This window comes from Triturus cristatus, chromosome 10 (assembly GCF_964204655.1).
Source record: "Triturus cristatus chromosome 10, aTriCri1.1, whole genome shotgun sequence".
NCBI classification, from domain to species: domain Eukaryota; kingdom Metazoa; phylum Chordata; class Amphibia; order Caudata; family Salamandridae; genus Triturus; species Triturus cristatus.
The window spans coordinates 122780808-122797888 of NC_140593.1; the positions used below are offsets into that span (position 1 = coordinate 122780808).

At 42.9% G+C, this 17081-nt stretch overlaps 1 protein-coding gene across 4 annotated transcripts in view; it reads left to right on the plus strand.

Annotated features, from left to right (window-relative positions):
- The window catches only part of CNOT10 (CCR4-NOT transcription complex subunit 10), a 418130-nt gene that overhangs the window by 380604 nt on the left and 20445 nt on the right, over positions 1-17081 (plus strand). For all 4 annotated transcript variants that reach the window (XM_085630585.1, XM_085630583.1, XM_085630584.1 and 1 more), the window contains 4 exons: positions 7469-7582; positions 13620-13750; positions 14505-14540; positions 15290-15417. In XM_085630585.1, coding sequence (XP_085486711.1) covers positions 7469-7582; positions 13620-13750; positions 14505-14540; positions 15290-15417 — 409 coding nt within the window. The remainder of the gene's footprint in view (positions 1-7468; positions 7583-13619; positions 13751-14504; positions 14541-15289; positions 15418-17081) is intronic.

The window sequence follows — 17081 nt, forward strand, 5'->3', positions numbered from 1 at the left end:
GGATCTTGGTGCCGAGCACTGACTCTGAAAAATACTTACAACTGTACTTACCTGTAACCCAATTTTCTTCCATAGGAAACCATTGACTGTTTTTCTGTGAAATTTCTTCAAAGTGTCGATTTCTGCAATCTTTAAATATTCTTCAAAAATCGTAAAATATCTGAAAACGTAATTACTTACCTGTTTTGGATAAAGGTCCCAGTACTGAGTCTAGGCACCCAGTTCTGGATTACAAAAGTAACTAGAACATACTGTACCTGCACTTTAATTTTCTTCTATAGGGAATCATTGACTGTTTTCCTTGAAATATTTTCTAAGTGTCAACTTTTAAAATAGCTAAATATTGTTTAAAAATCATTACAGTACTTAAGTCGACTTTCATCACTTGATTCTGAGTACTGACCCAGGACTGAATCTAGGATCCAGTCCTGGAATTCCAAAAGTAAACTAAAAAGTAATCTGTTACAAATAACTTGAATTTATCATTGAGCTCAATGCATTGTTGTGTTTAAAATAGAGTTGCCTATTGCAACCACTTGTAACTGTTTACAAAAACCAATTGCATATTACAAAAGTATTTATATGAAACATCTCATCCTGAGAAAGTATATTTTAAATCCAAGTGTTGGTTCTAAAATAAAACAAGCATATATTTTTTATATATAAACCATTGGCCTAGAGTTCAGTTATTGAGTGTGTGAGACCATTTGCTGACTGAGTGTGTACAACAAATGCTTTACACTGTCCTCTGATACTGCCTTACTGCTCGACCAAGCTACCACTTTAGAGAGTAAGGTTATATCTAACTTTAACCTCTGTCAAACCCTGGGGCACTGTGGACTCTGTACACCCTGTACCTATTAAGGAACAGTTTATACAGAGCCACTTTCTCACAGTGATCTCACACCTATATGTGCAGTGAGAAAGATCTCACAACTATATCTGCAGTGATAGTGATCTCACACCTATATCTGCAGTGATGGTGATCTCACACCAATATCTGCAGTGACGGTGGTCTCACCAATATCTGCAGTGACGGTGGTCTCACACCTATATCTGCAGTGACGGTGGTCTCACACCTATATCTGCAGTGACGGTGGTCTCACACCTATATCTGCAGTGACGGTGGTCTCACACCTATATCTGCAGTGACGGTGGTCTCACACCTATATCTGCAGTGACGGTGGTCTCACACCTATATCTGCAGTGACGGTGGTCTCACACCTATATCTGCAGTGACGGTGGTCTCACAGCTATATCTGCAGTAACGGTGGACTCACACCTATATCTGCAGTGATAGTGATCTCACACCTAAATCTGCAGTGATAGTGATCTCACACCTATAATTGAAGTAATGGTGATCTCACACCTATATCTGCAGTGATGGTGATCTCACACCTATATCTGCAGTGATGGTGATCTCACACCTATATCTGCAGTGATGGTGATCTCACACCTATATCTGCAGTGATGGTGATCTCACACCTATATCTGCAGTGATGGTGATCTCACACCTATATCTGCAGTGATAGTGATCTCACACCTTTTTTACTGTTAGCACTTCACTACAGCAAGGCCAAGTGAAAGGAACCCCTTGGGTGTGAAGGGGCGTCTTGAGACCTCAATAAACAACAAAGGAAGGCTGGATTTTTGTGTTGAGCAGTGACTGGTTAAAGAGATGAAGGGAGCCTTGGCGGCTGGCAGAGGGGGGACATGGTGCACACGTGTGCTCTGGAGGCAGAGGGGGGAGATGGTGAATGTATATTAGCACAGAAATCTGTTTGGACTAAACATTAGATTTAGGGTGAGGAAAAATACAGTAGCGTGAATGTTTTATTTCGGCGTGCGCGGTGCTGTTTTGTAATGTCGGCACTGGCTGACATAATCACATTGCTAAAAAAAACAGACTTCGGAAACATTTATTATTCATTTATTTATTTATTTATTTTAGTGTTTTATAGAGCGCGAACATGACCCATGAGGGTATCAGAGCGCTTTACATGGTTAACAGGTGAAAAAAACATCATAGAGAAACAGTGCAAACAGTAAAGTATCCAAAGCAGAGAAATATAACATATAGGGGGGGGGGATGAGGGAGCATGGGGGCAAAGGGTGCACACATGAGAGCTTAAAATTCAAGCTAGGGTTGGCGGAGACCGTGGCCCCCTTGGGTCTCGATGGAGTCCGGTTAGAGAGTTGCGGAAGATGCAATAGTCATGGAATCAAGCAGCAAGTCATATCTGCTGAGAGGAGGACTTAGTACAGGAATTTACCCATGAGGAAGGTTTTGGCTTCCTTCTTGAAGCGAGCAAGAGTGTGGATTCTTCTGATAACGGGCGGGAAGGAGTTCCAAATTCTTGGTGCTGCCCCGGTGAATGCCCTATTGTAGGTTCTTTTTTTACGAAAGTGGGCGGGTCGGAGCAGGAGACTGTTAGTGGATCGAGATTTCCTGTTTTCTCCCGATAGCACAAGCTTCTGTGAAAGGTATGCAGGGGAGTTTGCGTATAAGGCCTTGTGTGTAATGCACGCCAGTTTCAACTGTATTCTGGCCTCTAGAGGGAGCCAGTTTAGGGCTTTCAGATGTGGAGAGATGTGGTCGAATTTCCTGGTGCCGGTGAGTAGTCTGGCTGCCGCGTTGAGACAGGCTTTTAGCGGTGCCAAGGAGCGCTTGGGTAGGCCTGTGAGGGTGGAGCGTCCAAATTCCAGTCTGGATATGACTAGAGCTTGGACTGCCATTTTCAAATCTGGAGCATCGATGAAGGGTTTTAATTTCCAGAGGTAGCTCAGGTGGAATCTGGCTGCCTTGGCCATTGAATTAATGTGGTCACGCATGTTCAGGTTGCATTCAAGAAATATGCCCAGTGATTTGGCGGAGTCCACGATGGTCGGGGGACAATTTAGGGCTGTGATGGCCTTGAACCACACCTGTAGCTCCGGGTTGGCTTTGGATGGGGAGATCAGGAGAAATTCAGTTTTCTTGGCGTTGAGTTTTAGTTGGTTAGTGGCAAGCCACTGAACGGTTAGTTTCAGGGTTTCGTTCAGGGTGAGGACCTCCTTGAGTGAGGAGATATTGATGTAAATTTGGGTGTCATCCGCGTACATGTGGTAGGAGATATTGGCGAAGCGTAGAACTTCAGTGAGAGGCTCTAAGTAAAGATTAAAGAGGGTAGGAGACAGGGTTGAGCCTTGAGGGACTCCAACCGTGACCGGGGTGGGAGCGGATAGTTTGCCGTCAATGAGGAATCTTTGAGATCGGTTATGGAGGAAGGACCTGAACCATTCAAGGACAACGCCATCCAGACCCATCCTGTGTTTAAGGCGTTCAAGTAGTTTTTCATGATTGACCGTGTCGAAGGCGGAAAATAGATCTAAAAGGATTAGGAGGCATGTTTTGCCTTGGTCCAGGGCTTGGAGGGCGTCGTCCACAATGTGGAGCATGGTTGTTTCAGTGCTGTGCCCTGGTCTGAATCCCGATTGGAAGTCGTCCAGCAGGTGGAAGTTGTCGATGTGTTGACTGAGCTGGTATTGTATGCATTTCTCTAACACTTTGGCTAGTAGGGGTATATTAGAGATGGGTCTGAAATTGTCTGGTGCGGCGGGATCAAGCGTTGGTTTTTTTAGAATAGGAAGGACTTGGCCGGCTTTCAAGGGGTCCGGAATCGATCCCTGCTGGAGACTGGAGAGAGGCGTTGATCATCGCGGTCCAGCAAGGAACAATGGCACGGGAGGCCGCAGCGAGGCAGTTGGATGGTAGCAGGTCATTGAAGTGGTTGTTTGGGTTTAATGTAGGATTTTAGCAATGGAGTCTTCGTCGTAGACTTTGAAGTCAGTCCAGCAAGCTTTGTTTTTGGGTAAGGTCGAAGATGAGGGTGCATGGGGAGGCAGTTGGTCATGAGGGGGTTGAGCGCAAGAGGCGGTACTAAGTTCGATTCCTAGGGAGGCAATTTTTTCGGCGAAGGAGGAGGAGAATTCATCCGAAGATATAAGAGATTTCGGGGATTCTTTAGGGGTTTTGGCCAGCTTGTTTGATTGAAGTTTAACCAGTTCAAAGAGCTTGCGGGGCCTATTCGTGGCATTCCCCAGTTCGGATCTGAAGTAATCTTTTTTTGAGTTGAGTATGTGTCTGTTGTAGGAGTTTCTTGCCTGCCGGAGAAGTTTGAGGTGCTCGGTAGATGGGTACTGCCTCCATATTCTTTCGGCTTGACGTAGGGATCTCCTCTCTGAGTTGAGGGAGGCGGAGAACCAGGGGTTTCTGTCTTTGATTTGTGTTCTCTTTAGTTTCAGGGGGGGCAAGGTCGTCTAGAATGTTCGACATAGACGCCGAATAATGGTCATAGAGGTCATTGATTGTGGTAATGTTCGAGGTCGGGTAGAGCTCAAGTTTGCAGCGAGCCTCCAGCTTCGTAAGGTCCAGATTTTTGGTGTCCCTGATCCAGCGTTTGGGAATCATCGGTTGTAGGGGCTTAGTCTTGATTGATCCGGGTAGGATGAAGGAGATGGTGTGGTGGTCGGACCAGTCACAAGGGTCGATAGAGATGAGTTTGACTACGGAGTCCTTGGATATGATCCAGTCCAGGGTGGCTCCTTTTGAGTGATCCGTCACTACACGTCTCCTTTAGATAAGAAATACTCTTATGACAGCCGTTAAGCAAACAATCCAGTCTGGATGGGCCGGTCTAAAAGGAGACACGGCAGTAACAAAGAAGCATCATTTTCAATCGGAGGCCACCGTTTAGCATAAACGATGACGCCAGCCAATGAAAATGATGGGCGGGGCTTCAAGTCCCCTTCTGAAATCTCCTCTACCACAATGTCTCGCAGAGCGTGAAGCGCATGCGTGCTGCAGCACATGCGTGCTGCAACGCTAGGCGACACCTAAAAATGAATCGGTCTGTGTGTCTGTCCACGATTATCAACTTTCATAAACTGAATCTGGCTTCTTGTCTGTCTAAAATGACTTGCATTCTTTCTCTCTCTTCATAAAATATAAAATAAATCGTTCTTTTTGTCATAAATGCTGTGTGTTTGGTCTCGGTTTATGACAAGCGCTGGCAAAGCCAATATGCCTGGGTTTGATGAGCTAACACATGCACTGTTAGCACTTTACAGTGGGACACAAGCCAGGAGGAGACTTTAGAGATGGCGGCTTGTGTAAAGTAGTCCCTGAAGCAGTCCAGTGCAAACACTCTAGCGGAGGCAGGATGCAGCCAAGCATATAAAATGAGACACATAAATGCTTCACTCGGTTGAGCCAAGACGTGATTGACAAAGTCTCAAGCCAGTGGTTGAAAGAGGCTGGCCTAGGAAAGCCAATGGTTTAAAAGGCGCAAACCCATAACTCACTCTATGCATAGCAAGCAGTAGATGTATTTGACAAATGTGGTGTCAAAACCCAGAGCTAAAAATCAGGCTGTCTGTCAGAGATGATCAGCTTTCTGCCTCCCTGCTAATAAAAATATCTTCCTGTCCAAGCTCATAAAACAAATTGATTCGTGTATTGAATAAATGAACCTATCTTCTGGTGGGCATCATTAACTAACAAATAGTATTTGAAAGTATATTGCTAGCCCCAGCACAGTGACACAAACACTTAAATCGTGACTACAGTTCTCATTCTGTAGTGCTTAAGCGACTGGTGGAACAGGTTTTGCCGGTAAGGACAATAATCTAAGTACAGTTTACAATTAGTTTCCCAGTATATTAACGGTTTGTAAAGGACAGCAGAAAGTCTGCAGAGAGGTCATTTATTATGTGGAAGCACAACTTTCTGTAGTATGCCAGGGTATTGGTGATGGTTTCCCCCTGGGAAAACACTAGGGGTAGATTTGCATGATGCCAATCCTTCTTCAGCCATATTAATAGTAAGCGCATGTTGTTTTGCCAGCTGTACTTTTATATATTTTTGTAATTTTAGGACTGTATGCTTGGTGGTTGCATTGTTGTAAAGTTTGTTAAGTACATAAAGCCTGCCTTGGTTACAGTAACAAGCCAATGATAATACAACAGGTCTGACTGGTTCATTAGAGAAAGTTATGTCAGATGCCATAGAGCAGCTGCCTTAGAGTGGCATTGTCCATAGGGTATCGTTGATTTTATGTTACTAGACTGTTGTCACTTTGCATCAAAACATGTTAACTGTGTTAACATTTTAATGCGGCTACCTTGTTCCCAGCATCATTCCAAGATGGCTGTCGGCTGCTAAGTTTAAATGTAATTTTTTGCCATAACTTGCAAGTATCATTAGGTAGCTGCATTTTTCAGTTTTTCTCCGTTTGCTTGTAGAATTTATCTTGCGTCTGCTTGTTCAATTTGTGCGAGTGTTTTATTGTGGAAGAGCTCAAGAGTGCAAGTATGAATGACAGTGCATGGATGATAAGTTTTAGAATGCCTATTCTTAAAGGTGACGGATGCAGCACTTTCATTTGGTAGCTAGGTCTATTGGTGTTGCCTGCCCTTTAAATATAGCTTAACTTAAAAAAAAAAAAAAAAAAAAATCTCCTAACGGTCCTGAAATGTATTACATTGCTTATCATTTAGCTCTCATCGTCTTGCTGACAGTGAGGACATACAGCCTGCTTTAAATTATCTCTTAAGTTCAATTTTAAGACACTGATATGAGGTATGTTTTACAATCCTATCACTTCCACTCTATCAGGTTTCAGGGGATCAAAGTGCTACACATGCTTTGGTATATTATGGCTTTGTTTTGTTCCTTGCGATCTTGTGACCCAGTTATACATTGAAATGGATTCTGGCAGAAAAGTTGAAGCTCAGAAAAGGCATATTCAGGGTTTCTGTTCTAGGCACAGAGGCAGGCAGGCTAGGCTGCCCTGTGACAAATCAAGCTGTGAACATGGACATTTCTGGTAACCCACCCATTAAAATGTCTATTGTTTGATGTTAAGCCATAACATTTAAAGGTTTCGCACACCGGATACTGGGCAATGATCGTGCTGCAGGAAACTCATAAAAAATTCCTGTGTTGACACAATATTTTAGGACTCCTCGGTGGGCTGCTTTTGTGTGGTAGTGTTTTATGTATATCCATTGGGACCGCTTAATTATTAATATCCTCTTCTCCAGACATTAGATTATGTCAAATGCTGAAGAGCCTATTACCGCAAGTCCATGTCGTAAAGGCTTTTGCTTGGACCAGAGAGCAGGGAGGTTGTGGTTTAGCCAGGAAACAATGCTGGAAGTGACTAAGTGTGGTTTTACATAAATACTTTCAACAATACATCATTTACTCTCTGTGTGGTGGATAAATGAAGGTTTTTCGTTTCAGGAGCATAAGTTGACTACTGTGTAGCAGACTTTGCAGTGCATTCTTGGTTGTGACTGCTGAAGAAGCTATACTACTCTATGCACTCAATGTAGTAAAATGAGATTTGCAGCCCACACCTGAAGGCTTGCTCTGTAAAGGAGTCTTTTGTTTAACTGCAGTACTATTTTCTGTGTCCTATTGTAGGTGTTCCATTCTTGCCTGCAGTGCATATGTTGCTCTGGCATTGGGAGACAACCTCATGGCCTTGAATCATGCGGAAAAGCTTCTTCAGCTACCAAAACTATCAGGCTCCTTAAAGTAAGTCATCCCTCTGCTGCACCTGTTGTCACTTAAGTTTAGTATTATGTCGGGAAATTAACAAACATTTTATGTGAGTCACTTGTTTACAGTTGTCCAACCATCTGCTTGTGATCCCTCTGCCTGCCATTGCTTTACATGGTATGGTCTTGTAATGTATGCCCTTTATTACAAATACAGAGAGTTATGATTTACAATAACGTGTGGTAGAGTGTTGGTTGTGCTGATCTCCTTAAGATAATTAAATCTGATATCCTAGTTGCCAAACGGCTTCTATATATGGACTAAATGCAGAGGCCTAAAGCAGTGCCTATTTTTTAAAATCCGTGCCTGGGCCCAGAGTTTTGCTCAGAAGACCACATCTAGTGCTATACGGCAGCAAGGGTTTGATTTCACATCATACCCTTTCACCCACCATCAGACATTCTCAACCCCTTTATCTTGCTCTTTCAGGTTCTTTTTCATCCCTTTTTTCAGTCACTGAGTTTCTATCTTTCTTTTCCTCCTTTCTGATGAGTAACGGTGGGCCCCAAATGCAACCACTGGTTCAAATTAAGCACCGGGCCAAAGTGTCATTCTGAAAGTCTATCCCTTTTTAGGTCTCACCTGTGATAGCGCAGGGGCTGGATGCAGTCTTGCTTGCGAGAGATATTGTATACAACAAGGGACTTGCAGCCAGCCCATTGCTTAACATTCATTGGCTTCATTGTGACAATTATTTGCTGCCTTCTAATAGGCCAGTGCGTGCTGGCTTTACTTCCTCTTCTTTCGGCTGAAGCATGGACCAAGTACTGATTGCTTCAGCTTGATTGCTGTACTTCTGCTGATTGGGCTGTGATTGAGGTATTACTTTTATTTTTTATTTTTCCCTGTCCTTGTTGAACCTCTTGACATTTGTAGCTATGTTTTATTATGCCCCACAAACTTCAAAAAAACCCTGTTCTCCTTTCAAATGGATGCTTATTGTAAAACCTGATGCTCTCCGCTCTTTTTACTGTAGCAGATGTTGTCTGTTTCCAAATGTATTTTTACTAAGACATGGACATGCGCATAATTGTGTTTTTTGTGTGTCAATTTTTTGCCAAATTACATACCTTTTCTTCGTTTTTCCTTAATTGGGAGATTAGCTGGTTTGCTCAGAATCACATGTGTGTTTTGCCAAGACCTAACAAGCATTACCAACACAAATAGGTCTCGCCTTTGAGACTATTGGCTCTGCCAGTGCCTTTTGTTCCTGTTGTAAAGCATGGGCATTACCAACTTTGGCAATGATCTGTAGCCATTTCATTTGATTATACAATTTCAGTTTATAAAAAAGTTGGAAGAGAATGGACAACTTCACCTAAAATATAATCCTATTGTAGCATGAAGGTACTTTATATCAGGGGTTGCAATTTTTTTTTTTTTTTTCTGAATTTGAATCTAGATTTTGTATAATAAGTGGCTAATTTAAAAACGTAGGTAAAGCTTGCCTGCTATGTTTTCAAGCTACGTGCCTACTTCCTCAAGCTATTTCAAGGAAAGGCCTACTTATCTATTGATGTAAAACATTTGTTCACTGCAAGCCCTCCATGTCTCTGCTTTCTTTGTACCTCAGGCACAAATAGAGAATGATAAAAATATTTGTCACCAAAACCTTTGTAAATACAACAACTCAAATTTACATTCTGCCACCACAGTGCTGCCGTATATCCGAACAGGAGGACTCGCAAGCTAAATATGAAATAGTTTTGCGTTGATGTTCTAAGAATATAATGTAAATGTGGTTCCATGCCAAATTCTTGTTTACTTTCAAAATATGAAATCATCATGCTAGACATCTGCCTTGTGCTTTATCCGCATCAGTCCTAAAAATGTTTCAGGATTCTGTAATGTTTTTGCAGACTTATACTTCGGAATTAACTATGTGGCATGCTTAAATCGTGGCAGATTTCCATCTCTCATTTTGTCCATAAAATCCTTCAGACTCTGCTTGAAACTTTGTACTTGTGATTTATCCAAATCCTCGACCATAAAAGTAGGAGGCGGAGACTGATCATATTCCCCAATTCAGCCTGCCGGGCAAGGATTGAAGATGTCAGGGGCAGTGCCAAAAGAAATCTCACATAGTGCATTTCCTTGGAAAGCAATAGTGTTACCTCATTCTCAGCTGCATAGGTGGCACCTGCTGCACCTTTTGCATTTTCAACGTTTGTTGCAGCTAAAATTTGATTGATGGAAAATGTTATACCACAAAGGCTGAAAATAACTGTTCTGTGCCTAACCATGCGTTCTTTGAAACGTTGGGGCTTGATGAACCATTGCAACCACTGCCCAAAAGCCAGACTGAGAAGCAATTGTCGTCTGAGCTTTTCCATGCCAGTCTTATGTGCTTGCTAAGCGCCGTTTTCGAAATAACTCCCCATGAAATAGATCTGCGTTGATAATTACAGGGATCATTCTCAGCACTACTTTTTCCTTCTAAAATGTCTACTGTGCTATGTTGCTTTGTTGCAGTTATTAAACATGTAAGTGTGTGGTGCATGTTTTAAGGAAGCAGGCTTTTTGCAGGTTTACCCTAACTTTTTGCCCCCAATTTTGACTACTAGGTACTGGTTTAATGGTTTTGAAATGCCCTGAGCGCTGCTAAACAGGACGCAGTGCATGTGCTCTGACCCTTACAATGGTAAATGGTTAATTGACTTGTCCCCAAATGGCATTGCCTAACTTACCTGTAAGTCCCTAGCATATGATACCAGGAGCGCCCAGATCTTGTCCATTAGTGTCCCCCAGGGACTGCAGCACTTGTTTTGTCATCCTGAATGGGACAAGATAAAACAAGGCTCGCAGTTTGCCACTACAGACTGGATGGGCAGTTATAAACTGTTATCTCTTAACATTAAGTTAATGGCAAAGCCCCCAAATCCTTTTTTAATATATGGAAATCATCCCAAGGCATGCCTAACAAGCTCTAAGCCTTATGTAGAAAAGTGGAACATATACTTTTACATGTTCCATCAGTGAAAACCTTAAATTGTCGTTTTTACTGTGTAAGGGTTAGTAGCCTCATTGGCAAGTACAGAAATACAGACTGGGACCCCAGTAGTCTCAATGAACTACTTAAGGCTGGTACTGTTTGGTATCAAAAGAATCAAGGCATTAAATCCGATTTAATGATTAAATCGAATTTAATACCACTGGTGGGTAAAGTGCAACTTTAGAAGTTGCCACTTTAGTTGCCCAAGGTTTCCAGTGCTCGTTTACTGATGTACCTGGGGCTTTTCCTGCAGACTGCTTTCTGCCCTCCTGGGGAGGCGTGTCAAAGACTCCCAGGAAAGGGCACAGTAGGTACCTGCATGGGAGAGAGGTGTTAACCTCCCTGCTGCAGGAAGCCATGCAGGTATTAGTCCAAAAGGCGAGCTTGAAAGGTGAAGCTGCCTTTGAAGGAAAAATGGGTCACACTTGGGAAAGGAGCTGGTCTTTTGTTTAAGTAGACAGGCTGGCACTGGGGGCAGGAGAGAAGGCAGTTGTCAAACACGTTTTTCCAGGGGGATGTAGCCCCTTAGTAGCCACACCTCTGGGGGTGGGCTAAGGAGCTCGGGAGTTTCGAGAGAGGGGTCTTGCCATGTTGGTAGTGAGCAGAATGGTGCATCCTGGGATTGCCAAATACCACACTTCCCTGGAAGTGGTCATCAAGAGGGAGGGAACTTGGTAGCCCATTGGCTACCAACGGCATCCTACCCTGAGGGCCTTTTCTGAAGAGAAATAGGGCACCCCTAGCACTCAGATCTCAACCGATGCAGAAGAAGGGCTGAAGGAGGACTGCCCTGCTGCACCGAGGGACCAGCAAAGAGTGGCAACACCGACAAGGAATGCACCTGCTGGCTAGCGAAGAGAGGGACTGTGTCTGCTGTGTCTGGTTCAAGGAGAAACCGTCCCCATAGCCCAATTAAGGCAAGAGAACTCCAATGGCCAGATGACTGGCCTCCTGTTCGCAGCACAGTGACACAATAGCTGAAGAAGCCTGCTGGTGCAAGTTGGCAGCCCAAAATCTTCAAGCTGCTACCACTGCCTCCATGCAGCGACAAAGACCAAACACACAGAGTTGCACCTGAGTTTACTGAGCCCGGGAGTACTGTTGGAGAGTTGCTGGGACCCTCAGAAAGAAAATTATTGACCATGGAAGGTTTGGCCTGCGAGTGTGACAACCGGAGACTGGTAGTCCAGTGGCGACTGGACTTTAGCCAGACTGCAGAGGACTTCGTGGAACGTCAACCCTGCAACTAGTACCCCAGCACCATCCTCATGGACTGAGGATTCCTGCAGGAAGAGCCCCGTTCACTGCGTAGCATCCTCGGAGCATCTTCAGCATCCTTCATCCCTTGCATCAGGGCCACTCTATAAGAATCCATTGCAATGCAGATAAAGTACCTACAACTGCTAGAAGACTGCTTCTTTTGTGCCCCCCCTGACTAGCTCCGTACCGGGGTTGGTTGTCCCAAGTACTTCCAACTGACTGCATTGGCACTTACCCAAGTTTTCTTTGGAAACATTTCTGAGTTTACAATTCGTTGAATTTGCCAAGGCTTGTTCACTGTTTAGGGAATTTGCACTGATTTATTATTGCTTGTAAAATTATATCTCCTGAACCCCTGGCTGGATCTTCTTCGTTCTAGTCTTAATTCTTATAAAAATATAGTCTATTTTTATAAATTGTTGGATTTCTTGAGTGTCGTGTCAATTTCTTCTGCAATTGTTTTCGTTGTGTTTTAAATGCTTGACACTAGTTTCTCTGCGTAAGCCTTGCTACTCATTGCCATAGTTAACCGAGGGTTGAGCTGAAAGTTTTCCAGGCAAAACCTACTGGACCTAAGCAGGTTGGTAAGTGTATTACACAGTGAGGTCACACAACCACACCATATAATACACCCATGTTTTCACACATGCATACTGTGCTCCTGAAAAAATATTAATGAAGTGCACAGTTACTTGCAAAGGCATACTCGTGCTGAGGGGAATATTCTGGCAAAACAACTGAACAGTACTGATGCACTAATAGAGGAGGTGATTATTGAGCAAAAATCTACATTGTAGATGCTTTCTGACCCACTTGAGATTTGCTGTAAAGTTATGATTTAATCTGGGAGTCATCTGCACATCTCACAAATAAAAGACTGAATGATCTAATCAGTGCGGCCAAAGATACCACACAGATTTTGGTATTGGGCTCAGTGAAGAGCCTTATGGGGCATCATGTGTTATAGATGCAGTACTGGACTAATCTGAAGGAGGTACACTACTTCAATGCAACCAGCAAGAATGAAGAGAACCAGTTCAGAACCTTGTAGTTAGCACGGTCTCATGCAAGCGCAAAGTGAGCATTCCATGAGATCCTGTTTTCAAAGGCTCCAGTGAGGTGAGATCCACATGAACTAAATCCTCCATCTTGATCCACAGTGAACCTGAGTTGGTTGAGTACTGAAACCATAGTGACCAGGTCAGAACCCAGCTTCTGGGGCATTGAGGGTGCTTTTAATACTAATGATTTCTTCTGACGATTGACAACTTTCTCCGCCAGTATGGATGCTAAAGGCCGGTGCTAGAATAGTCTTTGTGATGGAAAATAATAAGATGGGCCAATGGCTGTTTGGGAAGAGGGACCACTAATGCCTTCTTCCAAGCAGTACGAACGAGAGCAGTACTGAAAGAAAGGTTAACGAGATCTTCCACAACCAGAATTAATATATCCGCAGCCAAAAGAATCCAATGTTACAGATCAAGATCAGAGGGCATCAAGATTTAAGTGATGAAAGTGAAGACTTAGTTGTCTCCACCAGAAATGGAGCAAAACTCTAGAAGCAAGTAAGAGTTGGAGTCTGGTGAGTACAGTTTTGAGAATATGAGATTGGTGAGCCTAAGAACATCGGCAATGTTGTGAGTTTTGTCTGTAAAGTTAACAGCAAATGTTTCACGAAATATCTCTGAAGCCGTAATGGAGGCTTTGCAACAGACTTTCTGTGAAAGGTGCTTGACTGACCACTGTTTTTGGCTATTGCAGGTTTCTGGGCCACTTGTATGCAGCTGAGGCCCTGATCTCTCTAGACAGAATCTCTGATGCCATCACACACTTAAATCCTGAGAATGTCACAGATGTCTCCCTGGGAATCTCCTCCAACGACCAGGATCAGGGTAACTTGAAAAAAGCTGGTGATGCTTTCATTAATTTTCCCGCTAGAATCAATGTTGTGCATAAATTGAAGGTCTTTATTACTAACCACGGACCATTATTTTGTTGGTTGGATAACTGGAGTAAAATTGGCAAGTATTTGCCATTTCAGAAACTGGTTGCTGTTAGCCTTTGAAACTCTTGAAGTTAAAATTAATTTTCATGTAAATTTTGCATAACCAGCAATGTTCTAATCGTTATTTATATGTCCACTGTCTGAAGGCAGGCATACTCCTTCCCTGCGGATGCACACCTTTGCCTGTTCCCCTTTATTTCTGCTCATCTGTGTGGATTGGAGTATATTTTGCTTGTGCTTAGCAACTTGCTGTTTTTCATACTCTAGTCCTTTCCTTCTTTTTGGGAAGTTTATGTGACTGACTCCGAATTTAAGCTCTGCACATATATGCCACCACCAGTTTGCATCCTGCTGAACTTCGCACACTTGTTTTTCAATCTGGAGGATAGTCACCCATGCACCCCTACACTGCAAGTGCTACCAGCAACATGAGGTCCCGCCATTGCTGTATGCCCTTAGATAATTAAAGACTCATCACGCACTTGTTCTTTACCTTCTTTTTAAAGCACACAGAGTCTGGTTGTTGCATCCACCACTACCTTAGTTATAGACATGTTAAAGGAATCTTGTTGGAGAGGCATTTGACTTCAAGTTACTAGCAGAGTCCAACTTTTCTATTATGTGTGTTGTCTTCCCTACAGGGGCTGACAAAGGAGAAACTGAGCCAACAGAATCTTGTAAGTAAAATGCTTTAGATTATTCGAAAATTTCACTAGTAAACAGTATGCAATTCTGGGGTAGCTGGCATTGTGGAATTGTAAAGATAGGCTTCAGGGCCTTTGTTACATAGTGTTGTTTTATTAATCGCAAACCATTGTCCATACAATTACATATTTGTGTATCTCAGCTTCTCTTAAATTCTATTCCCCTCCCACTCACCCCACAGTCATTAATTCTTAACATTTTCTTTGATGGTATGCATTTGTTACCTTTTATGTAGTAGTGTTGCAAACATTTTCCAAAATGAGCTTCTACGTTTGCGAGAGGCATAGCTTATGTCCCGTGTAGCTTCTGTTTTTAGATTTCCAAATTTGGGGGACAAATGTCAGAAGTTTTTGAATTGGAATGTTAGACATCCTGAGGTAAAATTCTGACCTAGAAGTGAAGCAGTACGGAATCTGCAATTGAAGTACATCATACCAGAGTTCAAGCAACATGGCCTCAAACTGTTGTGATACGATATACATAGCAGTGATATGAAACACCATTTTGATAGTGAGGTAATAAGTCCCCCTCATCATTCCTGATGGTGTTCTCTCTAGTCACAGTTTTCCAAGTCAAATATCTTGGTACGGGTGGAAAATTAATTTTAATTTGTATTACCTAGTATTCAGACTACTTTTGAAGTGTTTGAAAAAAAGTTACAGAGGGTATTGTAGTCTCCCTAGGCTGCTGAAATTATTCATTGTCTTTTTTCCCCTTCAAGCGGGAAAGCAGACGCCTCACTGTTACCCAGCGTCAGTCACAACTGCACGGACAATGATGCTTTTTAATCTCGGCAGTGCCTACTGCCTACGAAGCGAGTACGACAAAGCACGCAAGTGTCTCCACCAGGTAAGGGCAAAAGAATACTATAATGTTGTGTTGTCTATTTGAAAACTTATTTACTTATCAGATATTAGAGTAGTGACAAACCGGTTTAGATTTCCACTGCTCTGATATCGAATCAATGAAAAAAGACTCCAATCTCCCATGGACATGCAGACTTCTTCCTGAAGAAACCTACTCCAAGGACTCCGGAACCACGCAGGTCCACGTCTCCTGCCCACTCTGCACCAGACATTCTGATATAAGCAGTAGAAGTAGTATACATAGCTTACAGTGGCAAAATACATTGTCGTTAATAGCTTAGCTACATCATTTATAAAGAACCAATCTCCGTCCAATTAGGCACTAGCACACTTTAGAACACTCCCAGCCAAGGCATCTTCCCTCAGATTTTCACACGTTGTGTGAAAGGGAGTCTCCCTAAGCTCTGCTCAGTTCTTCAGCTTTTATCCAGATTTAGTTTATCCAGATTACTACTGCTGTTTCACTTTTCTACACCTGACATTAACATGTCAGAGTCCTTGAAGAAAGGACTCTTTAGACCTTGTGGGACCTGTGGAAAGAAGAGGCTGCACTCAGAAGATCCTCATAAGGAGTGTATCTACTACAGGGTCTCCAACCTTTTCTACATTGAGAGCTACTTCTTATCACTGAAAATCGTCCTCAGCTACTGAAGGCCAAGTAACTTGCACATTGATAGGGCTGCCATGTACATCAGTGAGTGCATGGGGTGTGGGGATGTATGAACGTGTGTGAACGAATGGAATATATGTGTATGGGTGACTGCGAGCCTGTGTTGTATGAATTTGTGGCACAGGACATAGGTTTTGCCATAGGTGGCCCTTTTACATGTACAACACAAGCATACAAACATTTTGTGAATGAGAGAAATTTAATGTGCAGAAAAAAAATGTTCGTATAAGCAACATTTTTCTGCACTTGATGAAACATTTTTCTGCACTTTAAATGTATCCCACTTAATAAAAAATGACTGTATTTTTCAGTTATAAATATGGCAGCGTGTCTACCAGTTACCGGGAGCAAGATGTTTGCTGTGTGTAAATGCGACACTTTGGAATGGGAGAAAATTCAAATGAAGAGTTATCTTTGTTTATATGGATTACATAAAACTAATTGTTTTAATTATCTCCCTTGTCAAATTGTCTTTTCAAACAGCAGGCATATTACTCCCAGTGGCCTGTAGACATGGTGCCAGCCCATATGTGTAACAGGAAAATGCAGTCATTTGTTTAAATGTGAGGAATTTAAAGTAAAGAAACATGCTTCATAAAACATTAAGACTTAATTGGCTTGCTTTTAAAGTAGAGAAAGCATTGAAACATTTTTACTCACTTTAAATTTCTTCCATTTAAAATCGGAGTTCGGCCCAATGCTTTCCAGTGGAGATGAGGGGAGTGGGGGGGGGGGGGGGGTGGAGCCTGGAGGCACATTGCTTGCAGGTAAGTATATCAGTTGCAGGGGCCAGGATTTGGGGGTTAGATTAAGCATCACCAAACATGCAACAGCACAGGGGCGGTCTGGTGCAGGGTGTAATTTCGACGTCTGGCGTCCAATGGTTTTTAATGAGGTTTCTTCTTACGGCAAAGAGGCGACAGGCGTGGCACTGGAGGTTGCAAGAGGAAGACCAACAACAGCAGAGGTAAGTTGGG